This window comes from Coregonus clupeaformis, chromosome 24, assembly GCF_020615455.1.
Source record: "Coregonus clupeaformis isolate EN_2021a chromosome 24, ASM2061545v1, whole genome shotgun sequence".
NCBI lineage: Eukaryota > Metazoa > Chordata > Actinopteri > Salmoniformes > Salmonidae > Coregonus > Coregonus clupeaformis.
In genome coordinates this window covers 47,979,226-47,996,260 of record NC_059215.1, presented here as the reverse complement: position 1 = coordinate 47,996,260, position 17,035 = coordinate 47,979,226, and the positions used below count along the sequence as shown (strand labels likewise).

General features: G+C 40.3%; 1 protein-coding gene across 2 annotated transcripts in view; it reads left to right on the top strand.

The window, feature by feature from the left end:
* The window catches only part of ca6 (carbonic anhydrase VI), a 42,657-nt gene that overhangs the window by 4,562 nt on the left and 21,060 nt on the right, over positions 1-17,035 (top strand). The window contains exons 2-4 of one of the 2 annotated variants that reach the window (XM_041845342.2): positions 11,809-11,963; positions 12,707-12,886; positions 13,215-13,363. In XM_041845342.2, coding sequence (XP_041701276.1) covers positions 11,879-11,963; positions 12,707-12,886; positions 13,215-13,363 — 414 coding nt within the window. In that variant the 5' untranslated portion in view covers positions 11,809-11,878. Of the gene's footprint in view, positions 1-11,734; positions 11,964-12,706; positions 12,887-13,214; positions 13,364-17,035 lie in introns of those variants that run through there. The other variant, XM_041845343.2, reaches the window with a different exon arrangement.

The window sequence follows — 17,035 nt, the reverse complement described above, 5'->3', positions numbered from 1 at the left end:
ATAAAAGGTAACCACATATGGCAAGGCTAAGAGTAAGTAAATGCACCGTCCCAAAGGGGGGATTATATGGTAATATTTTATGTATCATTAAGGCAAATGTTGGGAAATGTCAAAAGTAAAATATAGTAAACATGATTGACATTCTATAATCCAGATGTATGTTTAAATAAGGAATATAGCCAATACAGTGTGTAACCGTGCCTTAATGTATGTATGTGTATTATTTTTGAGAAAGGGTCTGCCACCAATATAATGAGATAAGGGGAAGAGGCCTCATATGGAAAAGCGCCCATGGCCTTTTGGAGTAAACCACATGTGACATTCCCTAATGGTGTGTTCTCTGACAATTTGTGGTGGAGATTCTTTTCTGTGGTTTTATATACCTTACTACAAGAACTTGTAGTACTTATAATGGAAGCATCCGAGGAATTGCCACATGAGTCTGGAAGATAGTCTGCAGCATCCGAAGATTCATCAAGGTCTGAAGGAAAATGGAGAAAAAAAAGCATCTAATTCTGTCAATAACTTTATACATGTATTAATACCTAGGGTATCATACTCCCTACAGTACCATCACATTGTGCATAACACCTACATACTCACAGAAAAATGTATTCTAGTAAACTGATTGAAAGACCTCTGTCTCTCAGCTATCTCTTTTTTAGCCTTCTCATAACGATCCTCACAGCGATCATGACAGCGCCTCAGATTTTGCAGATGGCGGCTTTTTCTAAGCTGTACAAATTTCTACAATGTTTCCTCACATCAAAAATACCACAATGTGTTAACAAAGAACATGAACTATTTTATCTAATGACAAGAATGCAGCTTTCTTACCTGCTTTGCAGTAGGACACTGGAATGGTACAATTCCACTGGACTTGCTTGCCTTGAATGAAATTATGAAGAATAAATATTTGTTTGTAATAACACAGTACCGTAACAGTAAATTAGGATATTATACATTATACTGTATGTGAAAATAATTTGGGTTAAGAAATTTACAATACTGTTTTATAGATGACCTATAAATGAAAAAATGAATATGTGGATCTGGGGTTTTTAAGCAAGACTCTATAGAAATGGTTAAAACTGTACAATATCTGCTAACCAACAATATGAGGACCGTGTAACACACACACTCTACTCTGGTTGGGTCATACCATATCGGGACGTCATCTGAAACACATTTACGTCTTGAACAGCCTAAGTACCAAATGAGGACTTGACGACTGAACACATCTAGAGTCAAGGTTCCTGACTTTGAGTTATCCTTTTGTTGTCAAAGAAAGCTCACAACCTTAAAAGTAATGTAAATGGATCAACTGCCATATGAATGAAATCACGCAAATTGATAAGAAATATGTTAATTGGGCAAAAACATTGCCCCAAAAATACAAAAACATAGGCATTAGAGAGAATAAAGATTAATTTTATGTTTTGAGGGGCGGTTAGTTCTGTCAAATGGTCGGGCTAATTTTGTTTACGCTATGATATCGAAACAAGTTATGGAAATGTTGATATTGTGAACATTTTACACAAAAGGTTGGTTGTAATACAGTAAAAAGCCATTTAATTTATATATTGGAATGAACTGAGACAACAATTTAATTTAAATAGAAAAGATCTACAATAAATGTGTGATAACCTGTTGGAAGGATGAAGTGGATCTCTGTCTCACTTCTGGGTCTGCTGAAGGTTGAGCTGGGATCTTGTCACTTGGTGTCTGCAACGAAACACAACAAGAAATATTCTGTATTATACTCTACAGTGGGGAAAAAAAGTATTTAGTCAGCCACCAATTGTGCAAGTTCTCCCACTTAAAAAGATGAGAGAGGCCTGTAATTTTCATCATAGGTACACATCAACTATGACAGACAAAACGAGAAGAAAAAAAATCCAGAAAATCACAATGTAGGATTTTTAATGAATTGATTTGCAAATTATGGTGGAAAATAAGTATTTGGTCAATAACAAAAGATTCTCAATACTTTGTTATATACCCTTTGTTGGCAATGACACAGGTCAAACGTTTTCTGTAAGTCTTCACAAGGTTTTCACACACTGTTGCTGGTATTTTGGCCCATTCCTCCATGCAGATCTCCTCTAGAGCAGTGATGTACGAAGCCACTCCTTCGTTGCCCGGGCGGTGTGTTTGGGATCATTGTCATGCTGAAAGACCCAGCCACGTTTCATCTTCAATGACCTTGCTGATGGAAGGAGGTTTTCAATCAAAATCTCACGATACATGGCCCCATTCATTCTTTCCTTTACACGGATCAGTCGTCCTGGTCCCTTTGCAGAAAAACAGCCCCAAAGCATGATGTTTCCACCCCCATGCTTCACAGTAGGTATGTTGTTCTTTGGATGCAACTCAGCATTCTTTGTCCTCCAAACACGACGAGTTGAGTTTTTACCAAAAAGTTATATTTTGGTTTCATCTGACCATATGACATTCTCCCAATCCTCTTCTGGATCATCCAAATGCACTCTAGCAAACTTCAGACGGGCCTGGACATGTACTGGCTTAAGCAGGGGGACACGTCTTGCACTGCAGGATTTGAGTCCCTGGCGGCGTAGTGTGTTACTGATGGTAGGCTTTGTTACTTTGGTCCCAGCTCTCTGCAGGTCATTCACTAGGTCCCCCGTGTGGTTCTGGGATTTTTTCTCACCGTTCTTGTGATCATTTTGACCCCACGGGGTGAGATCTTGCGTGGAGCCCCAGATCGAGGGAGATTATCAGTGGTCTTGTATGTCTTCCATTTCCTAATAATTGCTCCCACAGTTGATTTCTTCAAACCAAGCTGCTTACCTATTGCAGATTCAGTCTTCCCAGCCTGGTGCAGGTCTACAATTTTGTTTCTGGTGTCCTTTGACAGCTCTTTGGTCTTGGCCATAGTGGAGTTTGGAGTGTGACTGTTTGAGGTTGTGGACAGGTGTCTTTTATACTGATAACAAGTTCAAACAGGTGCCATTAATACAGGTAACGAGTGGAGGACAGAGGAGCCTCTTAAAGAAGAAGTTACAGGTCTGTGAGAGCCAGAAATCTTGCTTGTTTGTAGGTGACCAAATACTTATTTTCCACCATAATTTGCAAATAAATTCATAAAAAATCCTACAATGTGATTTTCTGGATTTTTTTTTCTCAATTTATCTGTCATAATTGACGTTTACCTATGATGAAAATTACAGGCCTCTCCCATCTTTTTAAGTGGGAGAACTTGCACAATTGGTGGCTGACTAAATACTTTTTCCCCCTACTGTATTTAATCAGTGTATACAGTTGAAGTCGGAAGTTTACATACACTTCGGTTGGAGTCATTAAAACTCGTTTTTCAACCACTCCACAAATTTCTTGTTAACAAACTATAGTTTTGGCAAGTTGGTTAGGACATCTACTTTGTGCATGATACAAGTAATTTTTCCAACAATTGTTTACAGACAGATTATTTCACTTATAATTCACTGTATCACAATTCCAGTGGGTCAGAAGTTTACATACACTAAGTTGACTGTGCCTTTAAACAGCTTGGAAAATTCCAGAAAATGATGTCATGGCTTTAGAAGCTTCTGATGGGCTAATTGACATCATTTGAGTCAATTGGAGGTGTACCTGTGGATCTATTTCAAGGCCTACCTTCAAACTCAGTGCCTCTTTGCTTGACATCATGGGAAAATCAAAAGAAATCAGCCAAGACCTCAGAAAAGAATGTGTAGACCTCCACAAGTCTGGTTCATCCTTGGGAGCAATTTCCAAACACCTGAAGGTACCACGTTCATCTGTACAAACAATAGTACGCAAGTATAAACACCATGGGACCACGAAGCCGTCATACCGCTCAGGAAGGAGACGCGTTCTGTCTCCTAGAGATGAACGTACTTCGGTGCGAAAAGTGCAAATCAATCCCAGAACAACAGCAAAGGACCTTGCGAAGATGCTGGAGGAAACAGGTACAAAAGTATCTATATCCACAGTAAAACGAGTCCTATATCGACATAACCTGAAAGGCCGCTCAGCAAGGAAGAAGCCACTGCTTCAAAACCGCCATAAAAAAGCCAGACTGTGGTTTGCAACTGCACATGGGGACAAAGATCGTACTTTTTGGAGAAATGTCCTCTGGTCTGATGAAACAAAAATAGAACTGTTTGGCCTTAATGACCATCAATATGTTTGGAGGAAAAAGGGGGTAGGCTTGCAAGCCGAAGAACACCATCCCAACCGTGAAGCACGGGGGTGGCAGCATCATGCTGTGGGGGTGTTTTGCTGCAGGAGGGACTGGTGCGCTTAACAAAATAGATGGCATCATGAGGAAGGAAAATTATGTGGATATATTGAAGCAACATCTCAAGACATCAGTCAGGAAGTTAAAGCTTGGTCGCAAATGGGTCTTCCAAATGGACAATGACCCCAAGCATACTTCCAAAGTTGTGGCAAAATGGCTTAAGGACAACAAAGTCAAGGTTTTGGAGTGGCCACCAAAAAGCCCTGACCTCAATCCTATAGAAAATGTGTGGGCAGAACTGAAAAAGCGTGTGCGAGCAAGGAGGCCTACAAACCTGACTCAGTTACACCAGCTCTGTCAGGAGGAATGGGCCAAAATTCACTCAACTTATTGTGGGAAGCTTGTGGAAGGCTACCCGAAACGTTTGACCCAAGTTATACAATTTAAAGGCAAAGCTACCAAATACTAATTGAGTGTATGTAAACTTCTGACCCACTGGGAATGTGATGAAAGAAATAAAAGCTGAAATAAATAATTCTCTCTACTATTATTCTGACATTTCACATTCTTAAAATAAAGTGGTGATCCTAACTGACCTAAAACAGGGAATTTTTACTTGGATTAAATGTCAGGAATTGTGAAAAACTGAGTTTAAATGTATTTGGCTAAGGTGTATGTAAACTTCCGACTTCAACTGTATATATATAAAGCGGTGACAACATACATGCAAAAAGGGACATGTATTTATATATTTTAGAATTCTTTGACAGATCCTATACATTATAATATATCAAAGCAGATTTACTTACCATGGCCACTGAGATTATCCATAATCATAGTGTCACGCCCTGGCTCTGGGGACTCTTAAATGTTGAGCCAGGGTGTGGATTTTCCTTGTTTTGTTTTCTAGGTTTTTCGTTCTAGATCGTGTATTTCTATGTTGGCCAGGGTGGTTCCCAATCAGAGACAGCTGTAGCTCGTTGTCTCTGATTGGGGACAATACTTAGGCAGCCTGTTGGCATGTTACGTTGTGGGATCTTGTTCCGTTTGGGTTGTGTTATTTAACCTAGGACTTCACGTATCGTTTGTTGTTTTGTTCGTGAGTGTACTTAATAAAGTATGTACGCCTATCACGCTGCGCCTTGGTCCGCTTCATCTCAGAACGATCTTGACACATAGGTTATTTCACTCTCTGCTTGAATGTTTTCAATAGCAAACAAGCAAAGATGAGGTTTACATTGGACTATCATCTTTTTCATTTTGCAATTTGGGGACCTGTGGGCATCATTTACCAGCCTCCCCAGTGAACCGTCTTCGCAGGATGCATCTATGCTAAAATTGAAGAGGGAAACAGATTTACGTTTTCTCCACAAAACATATAAACATATAGAGATTAACTGATGTCTTATAGGGTTTTACTTACCACCATGAGCCATTGTTCAATTCAAAATCAAACAAGAAAGCATTTAGCTTTTCCGTATACTTCCCCTGCCTCTTGTCCCGTTCATATTGCGATATAAACTCCCCACGGTACTCGAGGACAAAGGATCCCTTTTCAATTGGTGCTGAGGCAAATACACCACATCCTGATATAACAAAGTGAAGAACTTAGTATCAAGTAATACAGTTCAAATTAGGTTAATGAATTGCAGTTGATCAGACCCATTTAGCCTGCTTATCAATGTGTATGATTTAATATTTAGGGGAAAGATCCATTGCAGGGGTGCAAACTGGTAAGGACCCAAAAAGGTGACAACATTCAAAATAAATTTGGTCTGAAAACTATGAAATCACGAGGAGACGTATTTTATGTTGGATTTAATGACAGATCTACAGCTAAAAACGGAAACGCCGAAACAATGGCGTTAAAGCCGGGCAAAAAGAGATGTGATCCCCGGTCAGGTTCCAGCAGTTATCACCACTAGACCTGCAGTGACTTGCACCGCTGAGTCTGCCTTTGACTCCTCGCTTTAGACCGCTTTATTGCAGACTTTGTATTTAATGACATCAGCGTACACCAAAAAAATCCCAAATCACAACAGGCAGGGATTGCGCACACACCCACTCACGTTGTGAACTTGATACTCTGTCGGTAGGCCTACTCGGCGGTGCATTTTCGCTGTTCTGTTAACTTGAATGGTGCCGTATTTGTTCCACGCGCTGATACGCATCATTCACATGTATTCTACATTTTTATCACCCAAATGCTTCTACATTCCGTTTATCGATGGGGTTGTTATGATCAAATGTTAAAAAAAATAAAAAAAAAAGAATTTAAATCACATTACCGGCTTTCACACATAGGGCGAACGGTCTGCCGACTGGCCAAGGAAATTACCACCAATATCACACATTCTAATAGAAGTTGGGAGGTGTAGTTCATAAATCTTGAATATTTTTCCACATCCCCCCAACTGCTTGCAAAATAATCACAACATAACTTCTGAAATTGGATGTTAAAGCCGTATGTGTCTAATGCAGCGGTACGCAGTGATTTTTTTCACTTGTGTAAGACTTGAATGTGTTTCAAATGACATCCCAATATGGTGTGACCCAATGAGTGTAGCGGGTGTGTATAACATACCTTTATAGTCATTGATCCATTTGACTTTATAACAAGGCTTGTCACTTCCAGAAATAATAAAATGAATAGCCTCGGCCTCAGGACTAAGTCTGGCTCTTCGTTTTGACATGCTCTTCAATTGCCCATGTGCTCCTCAACTAGAAAACATCTACATTGGAAGATGACAAAAAGTCAGCGAGACAAATACAGAAAAGACTAATACTTGATTTGAATCGAATGAGGATATATCAAATGGTATTAGTCTGCCTTTAGTCACATCGTGCTCATGTTCTTACTAATGCAGTATCTGGTTAGCTTATTAGGCTAACCGATCAGTGCAAACCTTATGCAACTGCAATCACAATAGCAATCTTTTCACAGTAAGCACAGTAAGCAATCGGTAGAGCACAGTAGAGCACGGTGCTTGTAACGCCAAGGTAGTGGGTTCGATCCCCGGGACCACCCATACACAAAAATGTATGCACGCATGACTGTAAGTCGCTTTGGATAAAAGCGTCTGCTAAATGGCATGTTATTATTATTATTATTATTATTATTATTATTATTAACACCTTCAAAGATAAATACTGTTATAAAAGTATAGTACTGTAAACTCTACAAATAACATTATCTGAACTGAACAACCAATATCATCACTTTGACTTTAAATGGAAAAACATGATAGTGCTAAGAACAGCTTAGATAATAACTATCTCTTTAGTTGTAAATGAAGAAAAATAAACGTATTACCTTCATTTCTCTCGCACTTCTTCCAGTTCTGAATTTTCCATGTGGCAAAAGTCCTTTTCATTCCTTTCAGCTAATTAGCTTATCTGGCTAATTGATGCTAAATTACGTTTTTATTTGAGGGATTTAGGGGGATTTTATAATAATTTATAAATAATATGCCATTTAGCAGACGCTTTTATCCAAAGCTTAGTTATAGTTGACTATGATGACATGTATTATGTGTATTCAAGTAAATCTATCTTGAATAGTTGGAAAGTGTGCTCAAACAAAATCAGGATATGTCACGTAACTAAAGTGTCTCCTGAGTGGCGCAGTGGTCTAAGGCACTGCATCGCAGTGCTAACTGTGCCAATAGAGATCCTGGTTCGAATCCAGGCTCTATCGCAGCTGGCCGCGACCGGGAGACTCATGGGTGGCGCACAATTTGCCCAGCGTCATCCAGGGTAGGGGAGGGAATGGCCAGCAGGGATGTAGCTCAGTTGATAGAGCATGGCATTTGCAACGCCAGGGTTGTGGGTTTGTTTCCCATGTGGGGCCAGTATAAAAAATTGTATTCACTAACTGTAAGTTGCTCTGGATAAGAGTGTCTGCTAAATGACTAAAATGTAAATGTTTAAAGTGTGTTAATGTTCCAAAACTGACCACTAGGTGGTGTATTCACAGGTGAGCAAAAAGTGTAAACACACACTTCAAATCATGAGATTGTGACATTTAAAGACTTCAGATTTTTGGTTTAGGGGCATTCTATGGTCGTCTAGAACACTGTAGTGAGCTCGGAAAAATGAGGACTCCAAAAATGTCCTCATATTTCTGAGCGTCCTGACATTGAAGGTGAGTTTTCACAAAATTGTCTTCATATGTCACAAAAACGAGTACACACACACACACACACACACACACACACACACCTGCAGAGAAGAATGGGAGAAACTCCCAAATTCAGGTGTGCCAAGCTTGTAGCGTCATACCCAAGAAGACTCGAGGCTGTAATCGCTGCCAAAGGTGCTTCAACAAAGTACTGAGTAAAGGGTCTGAATACTTATGTAAATATCATATTTCTGTTTTTTATTTTTAATACATTTGCAAACATTTCTAAAAACCTGTTTTTGCTTTGTCGTTATGGGGTATTGTGTGTAGATTGGTGAGGTGAAAAAAACAATTGAATCCATTTTAGAATAAGGCTGTAACGTAACAAAATGTGGAAAAAGTCAAGGGGTCTGAATACTTTTCGAATACACTGTTTAGTATATAAAGAGTGTGAAGGTACAGTTGAAGTCGAAAGTTTACATACACCTTAACAAATACATTTAAACTCAGTTTTTCACCATACCTGACATTTAATCCTAGTAAAAATTTCATGTCTTAGGTCAGTTAGGATCACCACTTTATTTTAAGAATGTGAAATGTCAGAATAATAGTAGAAAGAATGATTTATTTCAGCTTTTATTTATTTCATCACATTCCCAGTGGGTCAGAAGTTTACATACACTCAATTAGTATTTGGTAGCATTGCCTTTAAATTGTTTAACTTGGGTCAAATGTTTCGGGGTAGCCTTCCACAAGCTTCCCACAATAAGTTGGGTGAATTTTGGCCCATTCCTCCTGACAGAGCTGGTGTAACTGAGTCAGGTTTGTAGGCCTCCTTGCTCACACACGCTTTTTCAGTTCTGCCCACACATTTTCTATAGGTTTGAGGTCAGGGCTTTGTGATGGCCACTCCAATACCTTGACTTTGTTGTCCTTAAGCAATTTTGCCACAACTTTGGAAGTATGCTTGGGGTCATTGTCCATTTGGAGGAACCATTTGTGACCAAGCTTTAACTTACTGACTGATGTCTTGAGATGTTGCTTCAATATATCCACATAATTTTCCTTCCTCATGATGCCATCTATTTTGTGAAGTGCACCAGTCGCTCCTGCAGCAAGCACCCCCACAGCATGATGCTGCCACCCCAGTGCTTCACGGTTGGGATGGTGTTCTTCGGCTTGCAGGCGACCCCCTTTTTCCTCCAAACATAACGATGGTCATTATGGCCAAACAGTTCTATTTTTGTTTCATCAGACCAGAGGACATTCCTCCAAAAAGTACGATCTTTGTCCCCATGTGCAGTTGCAAACCGTTTTCTGGCTTTTTTATGGCGGTTTTGGAGCAGTGGCTTCTTCCTTGCTGAGTGGCCTTTCAGGTTATGTCGATATAGGACTTGTTTTACTGTGGATATAGATACTTTTGTACCTGTTTCCTCCAGCATCTTCGCAAGGTCCTTTGCTGTTGTTCTGGGATTGATTTGCACTTTTCGCACCGAAGTACGTTCATCTCTAGGAGACAGAACGCGTCTCCTTCCTGAGCGGTATGACGGCTTCGTGGTCCCATGGTGTTTATACTTGCGTACTATTGTTTGTACAGATGAACGTGGTACCTTCAGGCGTTTGGAAATTGCTCCCAAGGATGAACCAGACTTGTGGAGGTCTACAATTTCTTTTCTGAGGTCTTGGCTGATTTCTTTTGATTTTCCCATGATGTCAAGCAAAGAAGCACTGAGTTTGAAGGTAGGCCTTGAAATCATCCACAGGTATACCTCCAATTGACTCAAATGATGTCAATTAGCCTATCAGAAGCTTCTAAAGCCATGACATCATTTTCTGGAATTTTCCAAGCTGTTTAAAGGCACAGTCAACTTAGTGTATGTAAACTTAGTTTGTTAACAGGAAATTTGTGAAGTGGTTGAAAAACGAGTTTTAATGACTCCAAGCTAAGTGTATGTAAACTTCCGACTTCAACTGTAAAGAGAGAGTAAAGAAAACAGTACACACACACACACACACACACACACACACACACACACACACACACACGACACACACACACACACACACACACACACACAGACACACAGACACAGACACACACACACAGACACACACACACACACACAAAGACACACACACACACACACACACACACACACACAGACACACACACACACACAGAGAGAGAGCGAGGAGGCTTGTGGTTCTTTGATTTTCTTTGCGGTAGTAGGGTCTGGTCAGTAGCATGTTGTAACAGGTGGTTCTCCCAGCAAATTATACCTGTTACCCCACTCTCTCTTTATTCAGACCCGTCTAAAGGTTGTTCTAACGCACTGATGGGTGTAATGCAGGAAACATCTGTTAGATGAGACTCATTTGTCTGTCCCAAATGGCATCCTATTCCCTATATAGTGCACTACTTTTGACTAGAGCCCCCCCCTATGCGCCCTGGTCAAAAATAGTGCACTATATAGGGAATAGGGTGCCATTTGGGACGCGTTTGTTCTCTGACAGGGAAAAAGCACACGATATAGTGACAGATGACAACATGACTGTACTTGCAAGATGTTTCTGTTGGAAGGGATGATAAGAGACTTGCTTTTCCTCATCACCAAAACCAGGCAGTGAAAAATATTGTTGTGGGAAATTGAACAATATTCTCTAATACGTTGTTATAGTGTCGAGGGCAAGTTTGCCTCTCAAAATACTTGGTGAAGCGCCTGTCAAATATTCCATAATTTTGTCTACAAATTCAAAGTGAATTTAGAACATATTTAAAATGTATGAAAATTATAAGAGATCAATATGAATCAATTGTTTCTTAGTGTTGACTGTTGATGGTGTTAAAAAGTATAATTTGCACCTATTTTCCCTAAAAAAACCACATCTTGACACATTTGCCATTATAACCGTAACAATGAAAGTAATCTATCAATGTAAAATGTGTCTACAATATTATCTCAACACCTAATCAATAAAGTATACTAAATAAATGAACTGGTCTGTTTAGATTATGGACAAATGTTAACAAGAACCAGATGTGCTTGGACCATATTCCCTTGAGCACGATGGTCATGACGCCTCCAAATCCATCCTCAGTTTAAAATAGACAATATTATTTACATGAAGTACAATTTACAACAAGAATAAACAACAGGACATCGAGGGAGCAACAAACGTTCACAACTAAAAAGTAAAGAGCATTTCATGACATTTCAGTCCATAGAACTCTCATGGCTTCCAACCAAAATATATATATATATGAGCCTATGCCAATATTTTTATACAATGAGCAACAATTGGGGAAGTGTGCTGTTGCCATTTTCGTTTGTGAAACGTTTGGTAAAAGCTCAAGCAATCAATAGTCAACCAGAGGTTGGTGCTCTCGTGTAACACTGTGTTTAGCTAAAGAGGAGCAGTTGTCCTGGGGCGTTGGTTTCACAGAACTTTCAATACCTCTTTTCAGTCGCAGTTGGTGAGAGAAATAGAGAGAGAGAGGTGAGGGACGTGCGTGTGTCAAGAGGATTTCCATTGAAATGGAGTGCTTCAGTATTTTTGTTCGTTTCATGTTGGTAAGCGTTGCCTCTGCTGGGATAGATGGAATACATTGGACATATACAGGTACGTATTCATTGATGACCTATTTACTTTTAGTTATCTATTATGATTTAGTTTTGTTTGGACTCCAAATCCCCAGGAAAAAAAACACAAAGTCTTGAACTCATTCTCAGATATTTCAATTCATTTTTTTATGTATTATTTCTAAAGATGATTGACTTAAAGTCTGAAAAAAAGGGATGAAGAGAAATAGTTGTAGTTTTAGACATAATAAAACTGATGAAAGTTTGCTGTTTAAATCATATCCTGCATGTTTTCAATGTGCTATTGCTGTTTAAATCATATAGGTCTACTGCTCATGATGACAAACAGGTACCATGATGATTACATCCCTAGCGTAGACCGTAAACCTTTATGATTACAGCAAGGAAGACATATGATTACAGCAAGGAAGATATAATTTGTGTGTCATTATCATAGTGTGTAATGTCTGAGCCCTTCAGACAGCCATTTGGTTCGTGACAGATGCAGAGTTTACTGTAATACCTCTCTTACAAACCACCACTCAGACATTTGGCTTTAGAGGTTTTGTGGTTGTGAAGGTAGAGGGAGAACAGAGGAACTTTATACAGTGGTGTATCGTTGGCTCCTTCTCTCTTCTACCCGAACAAACTGGCCTCTATGGGAATGTCTGCTTGGACTATAGTAGGAGGCGTGTCCAGTGAATACATTGGGCCAAGTTGACATTGTTGCGTTGTTCATCGTCTTCGTTGTAACCCGCGCCGTTCCGTTTCTCCCTACGTCAGAAGGGGCGCAGGACCAGATGCACTGGGCAGAGCACTATCCTGCGTGCGGCGGCCGGAGACAGTCCCCGATTGACATCCAGCGGCGGAGCGTGCGTCACAACCCCCGCATGCTGCAGCTCGAGCTCACCGGATATGAAGCTCAGAAGGGCAACTTCCTCATGAAAAACAACGGACACTCAGGTAAAAAGTAGCGTGGGATGAAGTGCACCAAACAAACAAACAAAACCAGATTCCAACTTCATGTTCCCGGTGAACTTGATAACAATTTTAGCCTTTACTGTTTTGTTATAGTGAATGAACGACGAACATTCTATACAATTGATACATATTTGTTCAACAATAACATATTGAACATTGTATCTAAATTAGTTAGGATTGGTCCCTTTTGCCTGATCTCAATGGGACTACTCAAAATTGAGTTTATTTGAAGAAACGCATCTGCTAAATGGCATATATTTTAATATTATTATTATTATTATTATTAAAAATGCCTTCTTGTGTTGGGCAGTTGAAATCGTCCTCCCTCCCAGCATGGTGATCACCAAGGGTCTCCCTGCGGGCTACACGGCCGTCCAGATGCACCTCCACTGGGGTGGCTGGGACCTGGAGGAGAGCGGGGCAGAACACACCCTGGATGGCATCAGATACATGGCAGAGGTGGGATGGTGCTACACGTACACTACCCCCCCAAAAAAAAAAAAACAGTTAGCTGTTTCTGAAGGGTGTAAAACAGCAGAGCAAATAGAGGTGGGCTCGACTTGACCATAGCTGAGGCCTTAACAGCAGCCTTTGTGCCATCATGACGCTCATTGTCATGGCAACATCACAAGGAGTTGACCTGGTAGCACAAACAGTTCTGAGACCAGGCTACCTCTAACTCAACAGTGCATCTCCGTTATATATATCCATACGACAGTCACAAGTCCAGCATAGCACACATATTCAAGGATTAAGTTATTCGATTTTTCATGTTGACGGTCGTTCGCAGCTAAAAGCTCAATTGCTGTATAAATATTGTAGGCTGATGTGGCTACGAGCGGCACTACCCCTGAACAACACATCACTATTTCTTCTGTTTCTGAAGGATGTGAATACTATGCTTTATTATCCATAAAACAGTCCAGCAGAGCAAATATTCAATATATATTTATTTTTACAGTACCAGTCAAAAGTTTGGATACACCTACACATTCAAGGGTTTTTCTTTATTTGGACTATTTTCTACATTGTAGAATAATAGTGAAGACATCAAAACTATGAAATAACACATATGGAATTATGTGGTAACCAAAGAAGTGTTAAACAAATCAAAATATATTTTAGATTTTAGATTCTTTAAAGTAGCCACCCTTTGCCTTGATGACAGCTTTGCACACTCTTGGCATTCTCTCAACCAGTTTCATGAGGTAGTCACCTGGAATGCTTTTCCAACAGTCTTGAAGGAGTTTCCACATATGCTGAGCACTTGTTGGCTGCTTTTCCTTCACTCTGCGGTCCAACTCATCCCTAACGATCTCAAATGGGTTGAGGTTGGGTGATTGTGGAGGCCAGGTCATCTGATGCAGCACGCCATCACTCTCCTTCTTGGTCAAATAGCCCTTACACAGCCTGGAGGTGTGTTTTGGGTCATTGTCCTGTTGAAAAACAAATTACAGTCCCACTAAGCGTAAATCAGATGGGATGGCGTATTGCTGCAGAATGCTGTGGTAGCCATGCTGGTTAAGTGTGCCTTTGTATTCTAAATAAATCACTGACAGTGTCACCAGCAAAGCACCCCCACACCATCACACCTCCATGCTTCACGGTGGGAACCACACATGCAGAGATCATCCATTCACCTACTCTGCGTCTCACAAAGACACGGCAGTTGGAACCAAAAATCTCAAAATTGGACTCATCAGACCAAAGGACAGATTTCCACCGGTCTGATGTCCATTGCTCATGTTTCTTGGCCCAAGCAAGTTTCTTCTTCTTATTGGTGTCCTTTAGTAGTGGTTTCTTTGCAGCAATTCGTCCATGAAGGCCTGATTCACACAGTCTCCTCTGAACTGTTGATGATGAGATGTGTCTGTTACTTGAATTTATTTGGGCTGCAATTTCTGAGGCTGGTAACTCTAATGAACTTATCCTCTGCAGCAGAGGTAACTCTGGGTCTTCCTTTCCTGTGCGGTCCTCATGAGAGCCAGTTTCCTCATAGTGCTTGATGGTTTTTGCGACTGCACTTGAAGAAACTTTCAAAGTTCTTGAAATTTTCCGGATTGACTGACCTTCATGTCTTAAAGTAATGATGGACTGTCGTTTCTCTTTGCTTATTTTAGCTGTTCTTGCCATAATATGGACTTGGACTTTTACCAAATAGGGCTATCTTCTGTATATCACCCCTACCTTACAACACAACTGATTGGCTCAAACGCATTAAGAAGGAAAGAAATTCCACAAATGTACTTTTAACAAGGCACACCTGTTAATTGAAATGCATTCCAGGTGACTACCTCATGAAGCTGGTTGAGAGAATGCCAATAGTGTTTAAAGCTGTCATCAAGGCAAAGGGTGGCTACTTTGAAGAATCTCAAATATAAAATATATTTGGATTTGTTTAACACTTTTTTGGTTACTACATGATTCCATATGTGTTATTTCATAGTTTTGATGTCTTCACTATTATTCTACAATGTAGAAAATAGTAAAAATAAAGAAAAACCCTTGAATGAGTAGGTGTGTCCAAACTTTTGACTGGGACTGTATATATATACAGTGGGGGAAAAAAGTATTTAGTCAGCCACCAATTGTGCAAGTTCTCCCACTTAAAAAGATGAGAGAGGCCTGTAATTTTCATCATAGGTACACGTCAACTATGACAGACAAATTGAGATTTTTTTTTCCAGAAAATCACATTGTAGGATTTTTTATGAATTTATTTGCAAATTATGGTGGAAAATAAGTATTTGGTCACCTACAAACAAGCAAGATTTCTGGCTCTCACAGACCTGTAACTTCTTCTTTAAGAGGCTCCTCTGTCCTCCACTCGTTACCTGTATTAATGGCACCTGTTTGAACTTGTTATCAGTATAAAAGACACCTGTCCACAACCTCAAACAGTCACACTCCAAACTCCACTATGGCCAAGACCAAAGAGCTGTCAAAGGACACCAGAAACAAAATTGTAGACCTGCACCAGGCTGGGAAGACTGAATCTGCAATAGGTAAGCAGCTTGGTTTGAAGAAATCAACTGTGGGAGCAATTATTAGGAAATGGAAGACATACAAGACCACTGATAATCTCCCTCGATCTGGGGCTCCACGCAAGATCTCACCCCGTGGGGTCAAAATGATCACAAGAACGGTGAGAAAAAATCCCAGAACCACACTGGGGGACCTAGTGAATGACCTGCAGAGAGCTGGGACCAAAGTAACAAAGCCTACCATCAGTAACACACTATGCCGCCAGGGACTCAAATCCTGCAGTGCCAGACGTGTCCCCCTGCTTAAGCCAGTACATGTCCAGGCCCGTCTGAAGTTTGCTAGAGTGCATTTGGATGATCCAGAAGAGGATTGGGAGAATGTCATATGGTCAGATGAAACCAAAATATAACTTGGACAACTCGTCGTGTTTGGAGGACAAAGAATGCTGAGTTGCATCCAAAGAACACCATACCTACTGTGAAGCATGGGGGTGTAAACATCATGCTTTGGGGCTGTTTTTCTGCAAAGGGACCAGGATGACTGATCCGTGTAAAGGAAAGAATGAATGGGGCCATGTATCGTGAGATTTTGAGTGAAAACCTCCTTCCATCAGCAAGGGCATTGAAGATGAAACGTGGCTGGGTCTTTCAGCATGACAATGAACCCAAACACACCGCCCGGGCAACGAAGGAGTGGCTTCGTAAGAAGCATTTCAAGGTCCTGGAGTGGCCTAGCCAGTCTCCAGATCTCAACCCCATAGAAAATCTTTGGAGGGAGTTGAAAGTCTGTGTTGCCCAGCGACAGCCCCAAAACATCACTGCTCTAGAGGAGATCTGCATGGAGGAATGGGCCAAAATACCAGCAACAGTGTGTGAAAACCTTTTGAAGACTTACAGAAAACGTTTGACCTGTGTCATTGCCAACAAAGGGTATATAACAAAGTATTGAGAAACTTTTGTTATTGACCAAATACTAATTTTCCACCATAATATGCAAATAAATTCATAAAAAATCCTACAATGTGATTTTCTGGAAAAAAAATCTAATTTTGTCTGTCATAGTTGACGTGTACCTATGATGAAAATTACAGACCTCTCTCATCTTTTTAAGTGGGAGAACTTGCACAATTGGTGGCTGACTAAATAC